This window comes from Orycteropus afer, unplaced genomic scaffold (assembly GCF_000298275.1).
Source record: "Orycteropus afer afer isolate SDZICR_OR568_19922 unplaced genomic scaffold, OryAfe1.0 scaffold00327, whole genome shotgun sequence".
Lineage (NCBI taxonomy): Eukaryota > Metazoa > Chordata > Mammalia > Tubulidentata > Orycteropodidae > Orycteropus > Orycteropus afer.
The window spans coordinates 3,074,644-3,091,377 of NW_006921914.1; the positions used below are offsets into that span (position 1 = coordinate 3,074,644).

Here is a 16,734-nt window from a genome sequence, read left to right on the forward strand (position 1 = left end):
CCTTTGGGTGAACTTGAACTGCCAACCTTTGTGTTACCAGCAGAGTGCATCAACTATTTGCACTACGCAGGGACTCCAATGAGAATATTCAGATGAAAATTTGATATGCACACAAGCATTTTACATAGTATCTGGCACATAGTAGAAGGTCAAGAAATATTAACTGGGTTTATAATTATCAGTCATAATCACTGGCATGAAGCTATATCTGCACAGGGCTCTTGTTGGCCAGGTAACCTGGGCCTCTTCTGGAACATGCAGAATATTAAGGTGTGGGGCAGAAGAAAGTATGCTTTTCCAGAGCTCCTGACTAGAGAAGGAAATGGGCAGTACCATTCCTTGTCCCACAGGACTTGGAAGATTAACTTTCTGAGGGAGTACCTCTGAGTCCCATGAGGAAAATGGAGTCCACTTCACATCCATAGCCATGCTCTAGCTGCCTGCAGTTCAATGGGTAGAAATGGCAACCTGCTCAGGGAAAGGATTATGAGGCTAGCCAAGGTCAGATATTCCTGTACATGTCTCTGGTATGTTAGGGTATCAGTGACAACCTCTTCATCCCTCACCCTAACATAAAAGAGAGAGAGGTTTGTTCATTAGAAGTTTTGCCCTACTCTCAGGGTCAGTGAGAGTCAGACATCCCCTTTTGGGCTTGACCATCTCTTTGGGAGGATATAGTGTGGTAGTGGTCAGGGGCCTGAAGAGCATTAGTGGCCAGCTTTCTTTGTTTCTCTCTTCTCCCTTACCAGCCTCTGTCCAGGTTCCCTGGGAAAGAGCAATCTCACCCAATAAAGTTCCCTACTACATCAAGTGAGTGACCATCAGAATCAGAAGCGGGTTAGTCACCTGTCCACCCCCTCCCTCACTTGTCTTTTTTCTACCTGTCCCTGTCACTCCTTGTCTTTTGGGATTCCTCTATCCAGTCCAGTTTTTCCTCCTACTCATCTCAAGAGCTCAAGATTCTACCTGGGTAAAGTTGAATCCCTTGTGCTTTGGGATCTTCAGGGTTCACCCTCAGATCCTGCAGATTCTTGCATCCAATCTATCACTAAGTGATGTGTATGTTGGGGGGAGGAGGTGGTGTGGACCCTGATACTATTGATCCTTTTGTTTGTAGCCACCAGGCTCAGACTACATGCTGGGACCATCCCAAAATGACCGAATTATACCAAACCCTAGGTAAGAATGTGAGGGTTCCTGTATATGATGGGAATATATGCAGATGCCTTTGTCTTATAAGAAAATAAGGGAATCCGTTCAGGAAGCAATGGGGGTAGAAGTGAATGCCTTTTCCTTTCCTCCAAGAGCCTTCCTTCCTGTTCCCTCTGTACCTCACTCAACTGGAGGCTCTACATTTTCCCTAGGACCATTTTATCATCACATTAGGAAGTTATGCTTATAGATGTGAAGTCTCATCCTCTTTGAAAGACACTGCCAAGGCTGCAATATTTGTGACTCTTGTATGCCTTTCTTTGGCTACAAATAGGGTCTCACCATTATGTTGCAAATATTATCCATGTTAATGCATATGACTATAGTTCATTCATTTCCACTGATGTTCCATTGTCTATATCATAGCTATCATATCATTGTCTATATCATAGATATCATATATCATTTCCATTGTCTATATCATAGTTTAAAGAGCTTTGGTGGCATCATAGGTAAGGCATTTGGCTGCTAACCAGGTCAGATGTTCAAACCCACCATCTGCTCTGCGGGAGGAAGATGAGGCAATCTACTTCCATAAAGATTACAGCCTTGGAAACCTAATGGGAGTCACTATGAGTTGGAGTCAACTCGATGGCAGTGGGCTTTATTGTTGATGGGCATTTGGCTTATTTCTAGTTTGGAGGTAATAAGAACAATGTTGCTAAGAAGTTCTTGTACTTGTCTTCTGGTAAATTTGTGCAAGAATTTCTCCAGGGCATGATTTTTAGTCTGAAACCAAAACCAAAAAACAGACCCATTGGTGTTGAATTGATTCAGACACATGGTGGCCCTGTAGGACAGAGTAGAACTGCCCTATACGGTTTGCAAGCCTGCAAATCTTTACGGAAGCAAACTGCCACATCTGTCTTCCCACAGAGCGGCTGGTGGGTTTAAACTGCCCACCTTTCAGTTAGCAGCTAAGCACTTAATCACTGTGCCACTAGGGCTTTTTTTACTGTATTTCATTCCATTCTTAAAAAAAAAAAAAAAAAAACCTAAAAACAAACCCACTGCCATTGAGTCAATTCCAACTCATAGTGACCTCCATTGGATTTCTTTATGGAAAATCTTTACAGTAGATTGCCCCTTCATCCTTCTGCAGAGCTGCTGGTGGGTTTGAACTGCCAAACTTCTAGTTAGCAGTCAAATGTATGAGGCCCTGAGCCACCAGGGCTCCTTCGTTTCAGTCTACAGTCCCTAAAATCACTTTAGAATACTGTGACAAGCATTTTAAATAATTGAGAAAGACTAGGAAATATGAAAGGGCAACATCCTTACCAAGAGTCATATTCTATATTAATTTTGTAATATTTTTACTTTATCAAATCTAGTTGGGTATTGTTTCCTTTAATATTTGTTTTCAGTTATTTATGCACATATGCACATGTGTGTGTGTATGTGTGCATGTATATATACTGGGTCATGATGTAAAATGAAAATTAATTTCTTACTGTGAGTCTTGATTAAAACCGTTTGAAAATCACTGTACTAAGAAACATAGCCAGCTGGGTTGTGGGATATGTGAATGTTCAAGCTCAGTAGGTAATACCAAATTCTTTTCCAAATTGATTGTGTTACACTTCTACCAGCAGTTCTCATTGATCCACATCCTTCCTGACACATGCTTTTGTTCGATTTTTATTTTTTGCCAATCTAGTGGGTATAAAATGGTATTTGTGTTTATATGTTTTTTTTTTTTAAAAAAAACATTTTAAAAAATTGTGCTAAGTATAAATATAACAAAATATTTGTCATTTCAACTTTCTTTGCATGTACAATTTAGTGACATTAACTGTATTTATAATGTTGCACAACCATCACCATTATCCATTTCCAAATTATTCCATTACCCTTAATGGAAGCTCAGTGCCTCCTAAGCAATGTCTGTTGTGGTTTTGTTTTGAATTTCCCTGATTTGAGTGGGTCTGTTTCCATTCTTTGCAGCTGATCTGAACAACATTAAGTTCTCGGCTTATCGCACTGCCATGAAGCTACGCAGAGTCCAGAAGGCACTGCGCTGTATGTATCCCACTACACTTCTCTTATGGCCTTCAATCCACTCCTACTATATTATTCATCTGCCTGCTGTTTTCCACTTTTCATCCCACCTTGGTGGAAACTCTCTAAAAGCTGACACATATTGGCTGTGGATACTTGCTCTTTCCAGGGCCCTTCCACTCCACTCCAAACCCATACTAGTTCCCAAATTAACTCCAAAGCTGTCCCCCTCCTTGTCCCTTCTTCCCTACCCAATAAGGATAATCAAGCAACTATTCTGTGGCAGGAAGTATCCCAGCCCATGGTTTGGAGTCACCAGGGGTTTATGTTCTTTGGCCATCTTGGTGTTATTGGATGTATCTGCAGAATTGTTGAAGTAGATGCCAGTAGTTAAGGGACAAAGTGGCTGCATATATAATGTGGCTTCTGGCCTTTCTCCGTGACACTGCTCATTAAAGCTTCCTTGCCTAGCCATGTTACAGTAGGATGTTTCCAGAATTGGGTTTGTGTCAAATTTACTCCGTCATACCTGAGCTTTCATAACCAGTGTCTAGCTTCTCTTAACAAGGTTCAAGGATACCTAGTTTCAATTAAAATATGTGAGAAGACAGACAAACTTAAAATGGTATTCAATCAGTTGGGAGTTAATGCAAAATAGGAGGTGAGTTAACTCCATGTTCTTGAAAATGATGTCAAATACAGAACATATGTGTATAGAAACATCTTGAGTTAATTTAGGGGGTCTACCTTTTCTTTCCTTGGGTTGAGGCTCTTGGTAAAGGATGAACTTGGTCTGAATTGAGTCAAATTTGGTGACACTGATGGTCTTACCTCCTTGTCTGGCCCCTGGGGTTATATTTTTGGCTGTAGTTTTTCCTCTCTCTCTTCCTTCCCAGTGGACCTTGTAACTTTAACCACAGCCCTGGATATCTTCAGTGAGCATGATCTGCAAGCCAGTGAGCATGTGATGGATGTAGTGGAGGTCATTCACTGTCTCACTGCCTTATATGAACGACTGGAGGAAGAAAGAGGCATCCTGGTCAATGTACCGCTCTGTGTGGATATGAGCCTTAACTGGCTTCTCAATGTTTTTGATAGGTAAGGTCTTTCAGCCCTGGGAATCTCCAGTATGAAATTCAATGGGACACCCTGAAATTGGCATGGTGGGAAGAGGTGGCTCCCATGGTGGACCAGGACCCAGCTCAGCTCGGGACATGGTTGGCACAGGACCATGCTGGGAAAAAGACTGCCGAGATGCTAACCCTTTACATATATTCATGTTCTCAGTCTCTTCTTTTAAACCTAGTGGTCGCAGTGGAAAGATGCGAGCATTGTCCTTTAAGACTGGCATTGCATGCCTATGTGGTACAGAAGTGAAGGAAAAACTTCAGTGTGAGTACAACCCCTAAGTCTAGAGTGGAGTTAGTGGAGGGAGAGGTATTGTGGGAAGGAGGAAGGATGTAAGATAAACAAACAGTAGATCTGTGACTCAGTTGAGGACTACTTGGGCTACCTTGTGATGCTTCCTGGTCAAGCGTATTGAAAAGAACCCATAGCAGCCAAAGACCTAGGTGGGCCTAAGTAAGACCTGTTATTTTCAGTATCAACCTAAAGCATTTGTTTTCTTCTGATCTAAGATTTAGTCAGGATCTGTGTTGGCTTCCTGGAGTACCTAGGGCCCTGACTTTCTAGTTTCATTCTCCCTTGGCCTATTAAGCTTAACCCTATTCCAAGGCTGAAACTGAAGCCATGTCTCACTTTCTACTGGAGACTTCTCATATGATTACACAGGCATGGTGCAATAATCCCCAATATCTGGGAGGTGGACAGTATGTAATTACTTAGTTTTTAACCTCTCTGGTTTCAAGCACCTTTTGTTTCCTCCTCATCCTCCATCTTTTGTGCATCTGTATACTTTGTACTTTTCGTCCACATCATTATTTGTTGTTGAGAGCAAGTCTGTTGACCACTGTGCTACATGTTGAATCCACCAAAAAAATAAAAAAAAAAAAAATCCAAACTTACTGCCATCGAGTCAGATCTGACTCATAGCGACCCCTCCTTGGGTTTCCAAGGCGGTATCACTATGGAAGTAGATTGCCCCATCTTCTTTCTGAGGAGCGGCTGGTGGGTTTGAACTGCCAGCCTTCTGGTTAGCAGTCAAATGCCTTAGGCACTATGCCACCAGAGCTCCCAAATGTTGAATACTAGGTTAAATTATATATGGTCCCTGCCTCATGTGGTTTACAGTCCAGAGAAGGATACAGACGAACACAGAAAGCATTTAAAGAAAAAAAGTACTAATTAGAATAATCTGAATGACAAAGGATATGTGCTGTATGAGATCAAAGAAGAAAGAGGATAATGGCCTGGGCACTTTGAAAAGCATATTCATAGCTATGACCTCCCAACATGCCTTTGAGATAGACAGTGATGATTTATCTCGGATTTACAAATAAGGAAACTGCAATGTAGAGTGGTTCATGACTTTCCCAAGGTTTTACAAGCTAGTTAATAACGGAACCAGAACTAAAACTCAGGTTCTCTGCCTTCCACTTCTCTGCATTTTCTTAGCCCTAGGTGAGTTATAAAGCAGATAGACAGCAGTCTCTGGGGGCAGATTTTCTAGGTTTGGGGTGGGAAAGTGGGTTTCTAGAATAGTGGATATAGTCCATATGCAAATATAAGTACCATAATATATTCCATAATCACTTAGAGATAATTTTAGAATATGAAATGCTTTGGATCATTTACTCCTTTGAGATTATCCATGCCAGGATTTCTTTCCATTTGTGTAGATAATTGAGAGATGACTACAGTATCAGACTATATGAGTTACATGAGCAGGAGTGGATATGGCTGCCCAACTGTGACTCATGTTCAAAAACCAAAAAAAAAATAAAAAATAAAAACACTGAGTTTCCAAGGCTGTAAATCATTATGGAAGCAGACTGCCTTATCTTCCTCCCTTGGAGCAGCTGGTGGGTTTGAACCACCGACCTTCTCGTTAATAGCCAAATGTCTTCTCAGGCATTTATTAAATTCCACATGCCCTCATCTTGCTTCTTAAGGAGTTTGTTTTTTCACTAGTGTCATATCTGTGTCTGACACTGCTCTCACACACAGCTCTGTCAGTCTTCATTTCTCTCTCCCTGCCCCCCCATCCTGATGCTCTCTTTGTATTTGTTTCACTTTTCTCTCTGAGTTCAGAAATGCTCGTTTTAGACCTCCTGAGCTTTGAGAAGGTCAGGGATGGACTTCTAGGTATTCTAGTTCCAAAAGTCATTAGTTAAGTCTGTGTGCTCTTTCTTTGTCTTCTTTTTCTGCCCTTTGTCCCCATTCTCTGGCCACTCCTGCATCTGGATTGGCCATTACTTATGGTGGGGTCAGCAGACCTCTTCAGCCAAGTGGCCAACTCAGGCAGCCAGTGTGATCAGCGCCACCTTGGTGTCCTGCTTCATGAGGCCATTCAGGTGCCCCGTCAGCTGGGTGAAGTGGCAGCCTTTGGGGGCAGCAATGTGGAACCCAGTGTCCGTAGTTGCTTCCGTTTTGTGAGTATGGAACAAGTGGGGGAGGGAGGAAGGGCAAGTAGGGGAAAGAAAGATTGGGAGGAAGGGTGGGAGGACTCAGATAGGCTTTTGATCTGAATACTCAGATGTAAGAGTCATTGGCATGGCCCAACAGGGCAGAGGGTGTCTAGGCTGTGAGGGTCAGAGTCCTATTGGGGAAGGTTCCAACTCAACTAGGACAGGAAAGAAACTGGACAACTCTGGAGAATAGGTCAACCAGGCCCTGCTGGTTCCCCTATTCCTCGGAGGATTGCCATTCTAGGGACAAGATACTTTGGACCTCCATCATCCCCCTTGGACTTCTTTTTTCCCTAGAGCACTGGAAAGCCAGTCATTGAAGCTTCCCAGTTCCTGGAGTGGGTCAACTTGGAGCCCCAGTCCATGGTGTGGCTGGCTGTTCTGCATCGGGTCACCATTGCTGAACAAGTGAAACATCAGACCAAGTGCTCTATCTGTAGACAGTGCCCCATCAAAGGCTTCAGGTAGGAAAAGCAATGTGTGGTGGAATGATAATAATAATGAACATTCCATGTTATATACAAATCATATATTACAAAAAATACATTGCATAATTGTTATATAATGACAGCTACTCTGTTAAACAGGAGCTCTGGTAGCATAGTGCCTAAGGCATCTGACTGCTAACCAGAAGGCTGGCAGTTCAAACTCACCGTCTACTCCTCGGAAGGAAGGTTTGGCAATCTACTTCCGTAGTGATACTGCCTCAGAAACCCAAGGAGGGGTCGCTATGAGTCAGATCCGACTCAACGGCAGTAGGTTTGGTATTTAGGTTTACTCTGTTAAACACTATTGTTGTAATCCTTTCTATTTGCAGAATATTTAACTTTTTTAAAATTGGCCATTATGAAATACTTTATTTTGTTTTAGTTGTATTAATGAAGTATTGTAGGCCTACAAAATGTAAAGAGAATAATATAAAAACACCTATGGTGCGCTGACAAATGTGTTAACAACCTGCTTCCCAGAAACAAAAAAGGAAACTTAATTTGTAGCTAAGGAGCTCTGGTGGTGCAGTGGCTGCGAACCAAAGGTCTACAGTTCAAGCTCACCAGCTGCTCCGTGGAAGAAAGGTGTGGCAGTCTGTTTCTGTAAAGATTTATAGCTTTGGAAACCCTATGTGGCAGTTCTACTCTATCCTACATGGTCACTATGAGTTGGAATCAGCAGTGGGTTTGGCTTTGATAATTTTTTTTTTTTTTTTTTTGGTAGCAGTTGCTAACTTCTGTGATGTAAATACTCCCTCCATGGCCAATGTCAGGCTGCCAATATGAGAACCCTGAATACAGAGCTGGGAAGAGATGTGTAGTAGCACATCATTTAGAGGACTTCCACCATGCAGATATAATTGACATAAATAACCTCAGGAGCACAGATAATAGTAAAATAATTAGGAAGTGGGGAATTTTGAGTATTTATTATCTTTGTTTTTAATTTAATTTATTTAACTATGTTTGTATCATTTAATTTTTTAATTATGACTGTAGTTGACAACTGGCTTGTAAAACTCCTAAAACTTTACCAACCAGATCTTGTGAGCTGGTAGGAGCTGGCTCTAGCACACCACAATGTTACCCACCACCCAGCTTAAGGAGTAAAACATTATTGCAATACATTTGAAGCTTCCCTGATTACATTCCTTTCTTTCCCCCACAAAGGTAACCAGTATCCTGAATTTGGCTTTCATCATAACATGATCATTTTAGCTTTGAACATGCTAAAAGGATGAGCATACACCCTCCATATAACCCCCACTGTTCTTTTATAAGATGAGCAAATGAGGCACAGAGGTAGAATGTGACTTGCCCAACTTCACACAGCTAATATTGTGTCCTCTGGCTTCCTTAAGTCTAGGTATTTTACTATTCTATGCATTTTTCTATTATATTCTATGCATATTCTCAGGTCATTTCAGTCAGACTTTGGGCCTGGGGCTGAAGGACTATTCTGTATTCTATAATAATAGAGTTGTAATTATTATACATAACCCTTCAACGTAGCTTTTAGCAACTTGCCCAGGGCTGCTAGAATAATTTGCCCTCATATTGGAAGTATAACTTGTCCAGGGTAGGTGGTGGTACCTATGAGACTGGACCCTTTGGGGTCCATCTTTGTTTAGAAATCTATTTCAACTAATGAGTTCTTTACCCCTGCTTACCCCTTCCCTTTTTAAAAAAAAGTAGTGGAACCATGCTATTTCTCAGACTTCCTGGAGATCTGAACTAGTGGTTTCATGGTGATTTATAGTTCCTAGAATAAAACTATTAATCTACTGAGGACTTAGCTACTGCTATGTTAAAGAGGCTGAGCGGGTTATGGCTCAATGCCTTACCCTCTTCCAATGTGTATATGTATATCTGGATGCTGGGGGAGTAGGGGGAAATCGCTATGGCACATTGGATTCTCTTTCCTACCACCTCTCATTTCCCCAAGGTACCGGAGTTTGAAACAGTTTAACGTGGACATCTGCCAGACCTGCTTCTTGACAGGCAGGGCCAGCAAAGGCAACAAGCTACACTACCCCATCATGGAGTATTACACCCCGGTACGGAGTGGGAAGGGTAGATAACTCTCATGTACTAGGCCTTTAACCGACTTGACCAAGAATTGGTTAACTATATTCTGCTATCCTTTCAGGGAAGCTTCTCTAAACATTCTGGTGCTTCACCAGTTTGGGGGAATCAGGCCTCTCTAGTCTTGCAGCAAAGCTTCTTCCTCACTGGGGCCACAGCTGGCTTTAGCAGCCCAGGACACCTCAGCCAGTAAAAAGGCACACACTATTTTGCTGCCGGGAACTCTGGGGGTGCAGTGGTTAAAGCATTGGGTTGCAAATAAAAAGTTTGGTGATTCAAACCCACAAGCCATTCTACAGGAGAAAAATGAGGCAGTCTGCTTTCATAAAGATTTGCAGCCTTGGAAATCCCATGGGGCAGTTCTACTCTGTCCTATAGGGTCCCTTTGAGTTGGAATCAACTCAATGGCAGTGGGTTTGCTTTGGGGGCTTTATTTTACTGTAGAGAAAAGTCTCAGGAAAAAATAGAGAGTGAGGCAGCACCAAGTGACTAGCCTTCTCACTAGTTTTCCCTGACCGGCTTCCTCTATTTCTCCTGTATTGGGTCACCTTGTCTTTACCTACTACTTTGTCACTGTTTCTATGCTTTCTCATCATTACCAAAATTTGTTCTCCAATTAATTTCTTAGTCCCTTAGGGGAGAAAAAGGGTATATGTTCTTTACCTGGGCCCCCAATTCCACTTGATTTTCACTGGAAAGTGCCCTTCATAGTCAACGGAGCCCAGATTGGTCAGCTTCCAAGCTCTAACCATAAAACATCTCCTTTGCTGTATTCAGTACCCACAGTTCCACAGTTAGCTTCGTGAGTTGATTCTGCTCCCTAAACTTCTTTATCCCTTTCTTCCCCCACATATTCTCCCAAAGCCCCAAATATAGCCCCACCTTCCTCATCTTATGTAAGCATTTTTCAACATGTTTTTCCCAAATCCATTTTCCAAACTAAGATCTTTTCTCCAAATTCTGTTGGCACAGAAACATGTGTGATTCGGTGGGAGCAGGGACTCTATATATATGTGTGTGTATATATGCTCATTGCAAAAGAGTCAAGTTATACTGAGATGTTAAAAGTATAAATTTAAAGTCCCTCTCTCCTCACCCTGACCCCTACCCCTCCAGCTCAGCTTCCCAGAGGCAACCACTGTTCATAGTTTGGCATGTATCCTTCTAGGCCCGTTGCTCAGAGCAGGATGTGGTAACCATGAACAAGAGTGGATTACCAATCATGTTCCCTGCTCTAGGGGAGGAGCCACACCTTCCCACCATAGTGGGATACCTGAGGAAGCCATTAGAGTGAATCTCTCTGCCCTGTCTCCTTCCAGACCACATCCAGTGAGAACATGAGGGACTTTGCCACAACCTTAAAGAACAAATTCCGCTCAAAGCATTATTTCAGCAAACATCCTCAGCGAGGTTATCTGCCAGTGCAATCAGTGCTAGAGGCTGACTACAGTGAGACGTGAGTACCAGTGGCTGAGCAGGGGCTGCAGGCAGCCTCACTTGAGCCTGCATACATGCTTGAAGGGGCTGAGTTCTGAGTGGACTAAGGGAGTGTTCCAGAACAGATCTGACCAACGATCATGGCAGTTCAGCTTGGGCCTGACCAGGAATCTGGCCTAAGAGTCTGGATTCCAGTCTCTGTATCCTGTTTCCATCAGCTCTTGCCTATCACCTTTTTTATGGGAGGGAATTGGTGAGGAAATAGGCTGCTCAACTGCTCAGTCTTTGTTCCTCTGAGCCTCTGCTGCTTTCTTCTAGGCCAGCTTCTTCCCCGATGTTACCACACGCTGACACACACTCCCGCATTGAACATTTTGCCAGCAGGTACCACCAGGTTTGCAGGGTGTGGAAAGGGGGGTGATTGTAGAGAATCCAAGAGGGAATGGATTTTTACTGGGGGCAAGGAGAATGGAGTGAGGGCTAATGGGATGTGCACAGTGGGGCATGCAGCAGCCAGTGAGACCCAACACTTAGGGATGATTGGGATCCTATCGTGGGATTAGAGTCCAGGAGATGAAGGCAGCCTCATAACCTTCTTCTCCCTCCTGTTCCTCTCTTTCTTCCCAGGCTTGCTGAGATGGAAAGTCAAAATTGCTCTTTCTTTAATGACAGCCTGTCCCCAGATGATAGCATGTAAGTTTCACAGCTGCTCACTTTTCGGGAATAACTCTCCTTGGGATCCTTCTGCCACTGGGAAGGATATAGAGCCTCAGGTGGTAGAGATTGTGATGGCTAGAGTCCTTGACTCCCTAAGGAAGGAAGGCTTTTTTGTGGGCACATTGTGTGCAAGAGAAGCAACCTGCCCTCTGTCAACTGAACTGGGATATGAATGATGCACTATCTCCCTGCCATCTTCCCAGGTCCCTTCCTGTTTCAAGATCCCATTCTTCTATGCCCAACTTTTAGGGGAGAAGAATACACCTTCATCTGAAGTTGCAAAAATGAGCCATTGTGTAATACTCAAGATTTCAAAAGCCCACCTTGTGTCATGCCAACCCAAGAGAGGCATCTGAGATTTGAGTGAAGTGCCCAGAGGGTGTCCATGGTGCTACAGCCCAGAGAAGGAGCCCTTCACCTAAAGGGAGAGAGCCCTGTGTTTCTCAGAGGGCCTAGGAGATACTGGCTACATGGATCAATCTGGCCCTGACTGGGACTCAGGCAGACAGTGATCCTTCTCAGAGGTTGAGAAAATGAAGGGAAATGGAGTGGGGGAATAGCATGAAAGGGGAATGATTTGCTTATTGTTTATCAGAGAGCTATAAGTAGAACCCAGAAGCCCTTGTTCCCTGAAAATACTCTTTCCCAGTACCCCCACCATGGCCTGTGCCACCTTTGTCCGCTTTCTTCCCTCTGAAGCCTGGATGTATGGCCTTTTCATTTCTATGTGACTTGGAAATGAGTCCTCCACCATGTATCTTCTGGGACTTTCCTGAGCTGGGAGCTGAGACCTCATAACCTAAACTGTTTCTCTCTTCAGTATCTGACCACCTCCATTCTTCTCCCTGCAACCATCCAGAGATGAGGACCAGTACCTGCTGCGCCACTCCAGCCCCATAACAGACCGGGAGCCAGCCTTTGGACAGCAGGTCCCATGCAGCATGGCCACAGAAAGCAAGGGGGAACTAGAGAAAATCCTGGCCCACTTAGAAGATGAGAACCGGTGGGTGTGGTGATGGCACAGATGTGTGGATTCTAGAGTCAAGACTGCTTGAATTTAAAATCCTAGCACTTCCACATACTAACTGTGTGAACTTGAACAATTCATTTACATCTGTGACCCTCTATTTCATCATCTGTAAAATGGGGATGATGATAATAGTTATCTACCTCCTACAGTCACTGGTGAAAATCAAATGAGATCAGGCATATGTGGTAGTCCACTATCTGGCTTATAGTAAGGGTTCAATAAATGTTAGCTATTATAATAGTTGAAGTCTCTGGGTTAACATGCTCAGCTACTAACCAAAAGGTGAGAGTCTACCCGGAAGTGACTCAGAAGAAAAGCCTAGCAATCTGTTTCCGAAAGAAACAGCCAGTGAAAACCCAGTGCAACACAGTTCTATTCTGACACATGGGGTTGCCATGAGTTGGAGTTGACTCTATGGCAACCTTTTTATTATTACTATTATAATTACTTGAATTCTTTTAATTCAACCAAAATTTATACAAGTACCCAATAGATGCAAACCACTACAGAGAATACAGAAAAGAGTATGACATATCTCTGCCTTCCAGTGTTGGGAATGAAAAAAGATACTTATCACTTAGTGAAAGTTAAAAAAGAAGAAGAGGATGACACTATATAGAACATTTGAAGACTGGAAGAGGGAAGGTGAAGAAGCTCATGGAGATGGCATTAATCTCCATAAAGTAGGGGGCTGTAGCAGGGGCATAAGGAGAGGCCAAGTCGCTTTGGGGATATGTAGTAGAGTCCGTAGTTTCCTTACAGCAGTGCTTCTCAAACATTAGTGTGCATACAAGTTACTTGGGGAGCTCATTAAAATGGGTGGGACCTGAGTTTCTGTATTTGTAACCAGCTCCCAGGTGATACCCATGCCACTAGTTCACAGACCACACTTGGAGTAACAAGTCTTTAGAATGGTGCTAAGCAGAGTCAGGAGTGCAGACTGGGGCTAGTCTGTGAACTGTTCGTTAGTGATCCACGACAAGAAAAATACAAAGAATGAACTTTTAGAAACTTTTATAGCAATCTGACATTGCCATGACATGCATAATTAATGGACGTATTGCATAGAGTATAGACAAGTTTGAGTGTTGCTGTCACATATGGTATGAACTGTGTACTCATCAAGTGCAGTGGGACTAAATATGGGTCCACAGTGAATTGGAGTGGAGGAGTCCTTGTTTTTCACTACAGATATCTGAGAAGCACTGCATTAGAGCAGCAGTGGGCAGGCCTTGGAGAATGTCAGGCAGAGTGATGGTGTTCTGTTGCAAAACAATACAATGACCTCAAAAGTAGGCCATCTCTTGCTTATGTCATGTCTTCCCTTGAATCTGAAAATCTAAAAATGGAGTACATGAGTCAGTGTCCCTAATGCATCATTTATTTGTAGACTGTGTTTCTGCCTGATTTTAAGGTCGGGATTAATCTCCAAAGCAGCACATCAAAGCATGAGACATTTGTTATATGAAATGTCTGCTCTCTCTGCTCTGAGGTCTGAGGATGGCAGAGTAAATGCTATATGTGCAGGAGAGGAAATGAACATGACCACTGAAACAAGAACACTGCTAGGGGTAGAGGTGGGGATGGGGAGCCAGAGCTTGCTCACACTAGTCCTGGTTTCGGGCTAGTCCAGACCAAGCCCTACACCTTGCCCGGGTATGAGGAGACATCTGAGACCTGGACATCTGAGACCTTAACAGTCAGTGCCCTGTTAAGGCTATATGTCTTGGCTTCTCTATCCTTGACAGGATTCTCCAGGGAGAGCTGAGGCGCCTCAAGTGGCAGCATGAGGAGGCTGCTGAGACACCCACCCTGACTGAGGGCTCTGCTGACATAGCACATGACCACCACAATGAGGAGCTCCTGGCTGAGGCCAGGATCCTTCGACAACACAAGAGCCGCCTGGAGACACGGATGCAGATCCTTGAAGACCACAACAAGCAACTGGAGTCCCAGCTGCAGCGCTTAAGGGAGCTGCTCCTGCAGGTGTGCCTGAAGATGGGAAAAGAACCAGGGCAGCCCTCGAACACAGTGGGAAGGGGTGAGGAGTGTGGCAAAGAGGAGGACAGAAACAGCTCCTGGAAGTGACTATTAGATGACCTCCTGAAGAGGACTGGGCTGGCAATGGGGAAGGGAGAGAGAAAGAAGGGACTGGTATTGTCACATAAAAAAACCAAAAAACCAAACTCACTGACAATGAGTCAGATCCGACTTATAATGACCCCTCCTTGGGTTTCCAAGGCAGTATCACTATGGAAGTCTCTTCTACCTTACCCTTTGCTCCACCCTCCTGTGTTATTTTCAAGCCACGTTGGGGCCAGAGGCAGAACTTCTGAGGACTCACTTCCTCCACAACCCATTTGCATCCTGTATTGAAAGAACAAACTTCGAAGAATCATCCAAAACAGATAGATTTTGCTAGTATAGTATAGATTTTGCTAGTATAGTGTTTACTGTAAAGAGGCAGGTTTGGACATGCTTGGCAACTCAATGATTTCTCCTATAAAGGGATCTCTTGTTACTTTTTGCCTCTTTCCTCTTTAAGAGGTAGTGTATGTAATGTAGTGCAGTTCTAGAGTCAGACAGCCTTGGGTTTGAATCTGGCTCTGAATGGTGGGCAATTAACTTAACCTCACCAAGCCCCAGTTGTTCCCTCACTTATGAAACAGGGATAATAATAGTACTAGCCTCATAGAACTGTGGCAAGGATAAAAGAAAATAATACATTTAAAGTATTTACTATACTATCTGGAATATAATAAATACTTAATGTTACCTTTTAATGTCATTTTTGGAGTCCCTGGGTGGTTCCAAATGTGCTTGGCTGCTAACCAAAACGTTAGTGGTTTGAGTCCATCCAGAGGCACCTTGGAAGAAAGAACTAGCAATCTGCTTCTGAAAAATCAGCCATTGAAAGCCCCATGGAGCACACAGTTCTACTCTGGCTTACATGGGGTCGTCATGAGTTGGAATTGACTTGACAGCGGCTGGTATATTGTCATTATTAACTAACAGGTGATAGCACTACTCTCCTCCAAGGGATATTCTCTAAATGAATTCCTGGGAGTTTCTGAAATGTGCAGTTACATCATAAACTGAGAAGCAGGTATACAATTCTACAATTCCAAAGAGAATTGGGTTCTAAATAGCTTAATGATAGTTGAAATGACATCAAGAGACCTTTAAGTAGGATGCCATTCTTTTAAGAACTGAAAGCCTCTGATACATGGTGTTGAGGGAAGAAGGTAAACGTCTTCCTTTAGAAGCTTTGGGAGCTCTGGTGGTGTAGAGCCTGTGGCATTTGACTGCAAACCCACCAGCCACTCCTCAGAAGGAAGACTGGGCAATCTACTTCCGTAGAAATAAGATAACTGCTTCGGAGTCAGATATGACTCAATGGCAATGAGTTTTTTTTTGTTGTTGTTGTTGTTGTTTTTGTTTTAGAAACTTTAGAAGCTCCCTAAAAGGGGATGCCAGTGTTTGTGGCACTACCAAAAGCTTCTTAAAGTCAAAGGGATGGGCACGGGGTCTTTAAGGTCCCTTCTAACCTCAAGAGTCTGTCACAGTATGGTCAGAAAGCCAAAGCCGCTTAAGTAATGCTTTAACTCTTGATAGCCACCCACTGAATCCGATGGCAATGGCTCTGCAGGCTCGTCTCTAGCTTCCTCTCCACAGCAGTCAGAAGACAGTCACCCCCAGGAGAATGAACAGACTACTCCAGACACTGAGGCTGCAGGTAAGCTCCACTGGCTCCTCCTTGCTTCTTCCTCCATGGCTTTGTCCTGCCCCAGATTTCTTGCCTAAGGTTCTGTGGGCTGAGACTGGTTTCTCCTCATGGTTTCCAGACTAGGACCAGGGTTTGATTCGTTTACTGATTGATGCATTCATTTGTTTATCCTGTTGTTATTGTTGTTAGGTGTCATCAAGTTGGTTCCACCTCAGAGTGACCTTATGTATAGCAGGACAGAGCACTGTCTGGCCCTGCACCAACTTCACAGTTGCTGCTATTCTTGAGCCCATTGTTGCGGTCACTGTCCCAGTGTGGTGGTTATGTTTGTGTGTCAACGTGGCTGCGCCTGGTTGCGTGGCTGGGCAGCTGGTGGTAGTCATTCCCCATGATGAGACTGGCAATCAACTCCATGGTGGGATCTACCACAAGCAGCTGAGTAGCTGCCTTTGG

The 16,734-nt window shown here is 43.6% G+C and overlaps 1 protein-coding gene across 1 annotated transcript in view; it reads left to right on the forward strand.

The window, feature by feature from the left end:
* The window catches only part of DRP2 (dystrophin related protein 2), a 36,409-nt gene that overhangs the window by 15,646 nt on the left and 4,029 nt on the right, over window positions 1-16,734 (forward strand). The window contains exons 8-21 of the mRNA XM_007952180.2: window positions 750-810; window positions 1,118-1,179; window positions 3,157-3,231; window positions 4,107-4,308; window positions 4,517-4,602; window positions 6,604-6,761; window positions 7,095-7,261; window positions 9,231-9,342; window positions 10,690-10,826; window positions 11,126-11,191; window positions 11,435-11,500; window positions 12,384-12,527; window positions 14,303-14,540; window positions 16,170-16,290. Of these exons, the coding sequence (XP_007950371.1) occupies window positions 750-810; window positions 1,118-1,179; window positions 3,157-3,231; window positions 4,107-4,308; window positions 4,517-4,602; window positions 6,604-6,761; window positions 7,095-7,261; window positions 9,231-9,342; window positions 10,690-10,826; window positions 11,126-11,191; window positions 11,435-11,500; window positions 12,384-12,527; window positions 14,303-14,540; window positions 16,170-16,290 (1,695 nt within the window). The remainder of the gene's footprint in view (window positions 1-749; window positions 811-1,117; window positions 1,180-3,156; window positions 3,232-4,106; window positions 4,309-4,516; window positions 4,603-6,603; window positions 6,762-7,094; window positions 7,262-9,230; window positions 9,343-10,689; window positions 10,827-11,125; window positions 11,192-11,434; window positions 11,501-12,383; window positions 12,528-14,302; window positions 14,541-16,169; window positions 16,291-16,734) is intronic.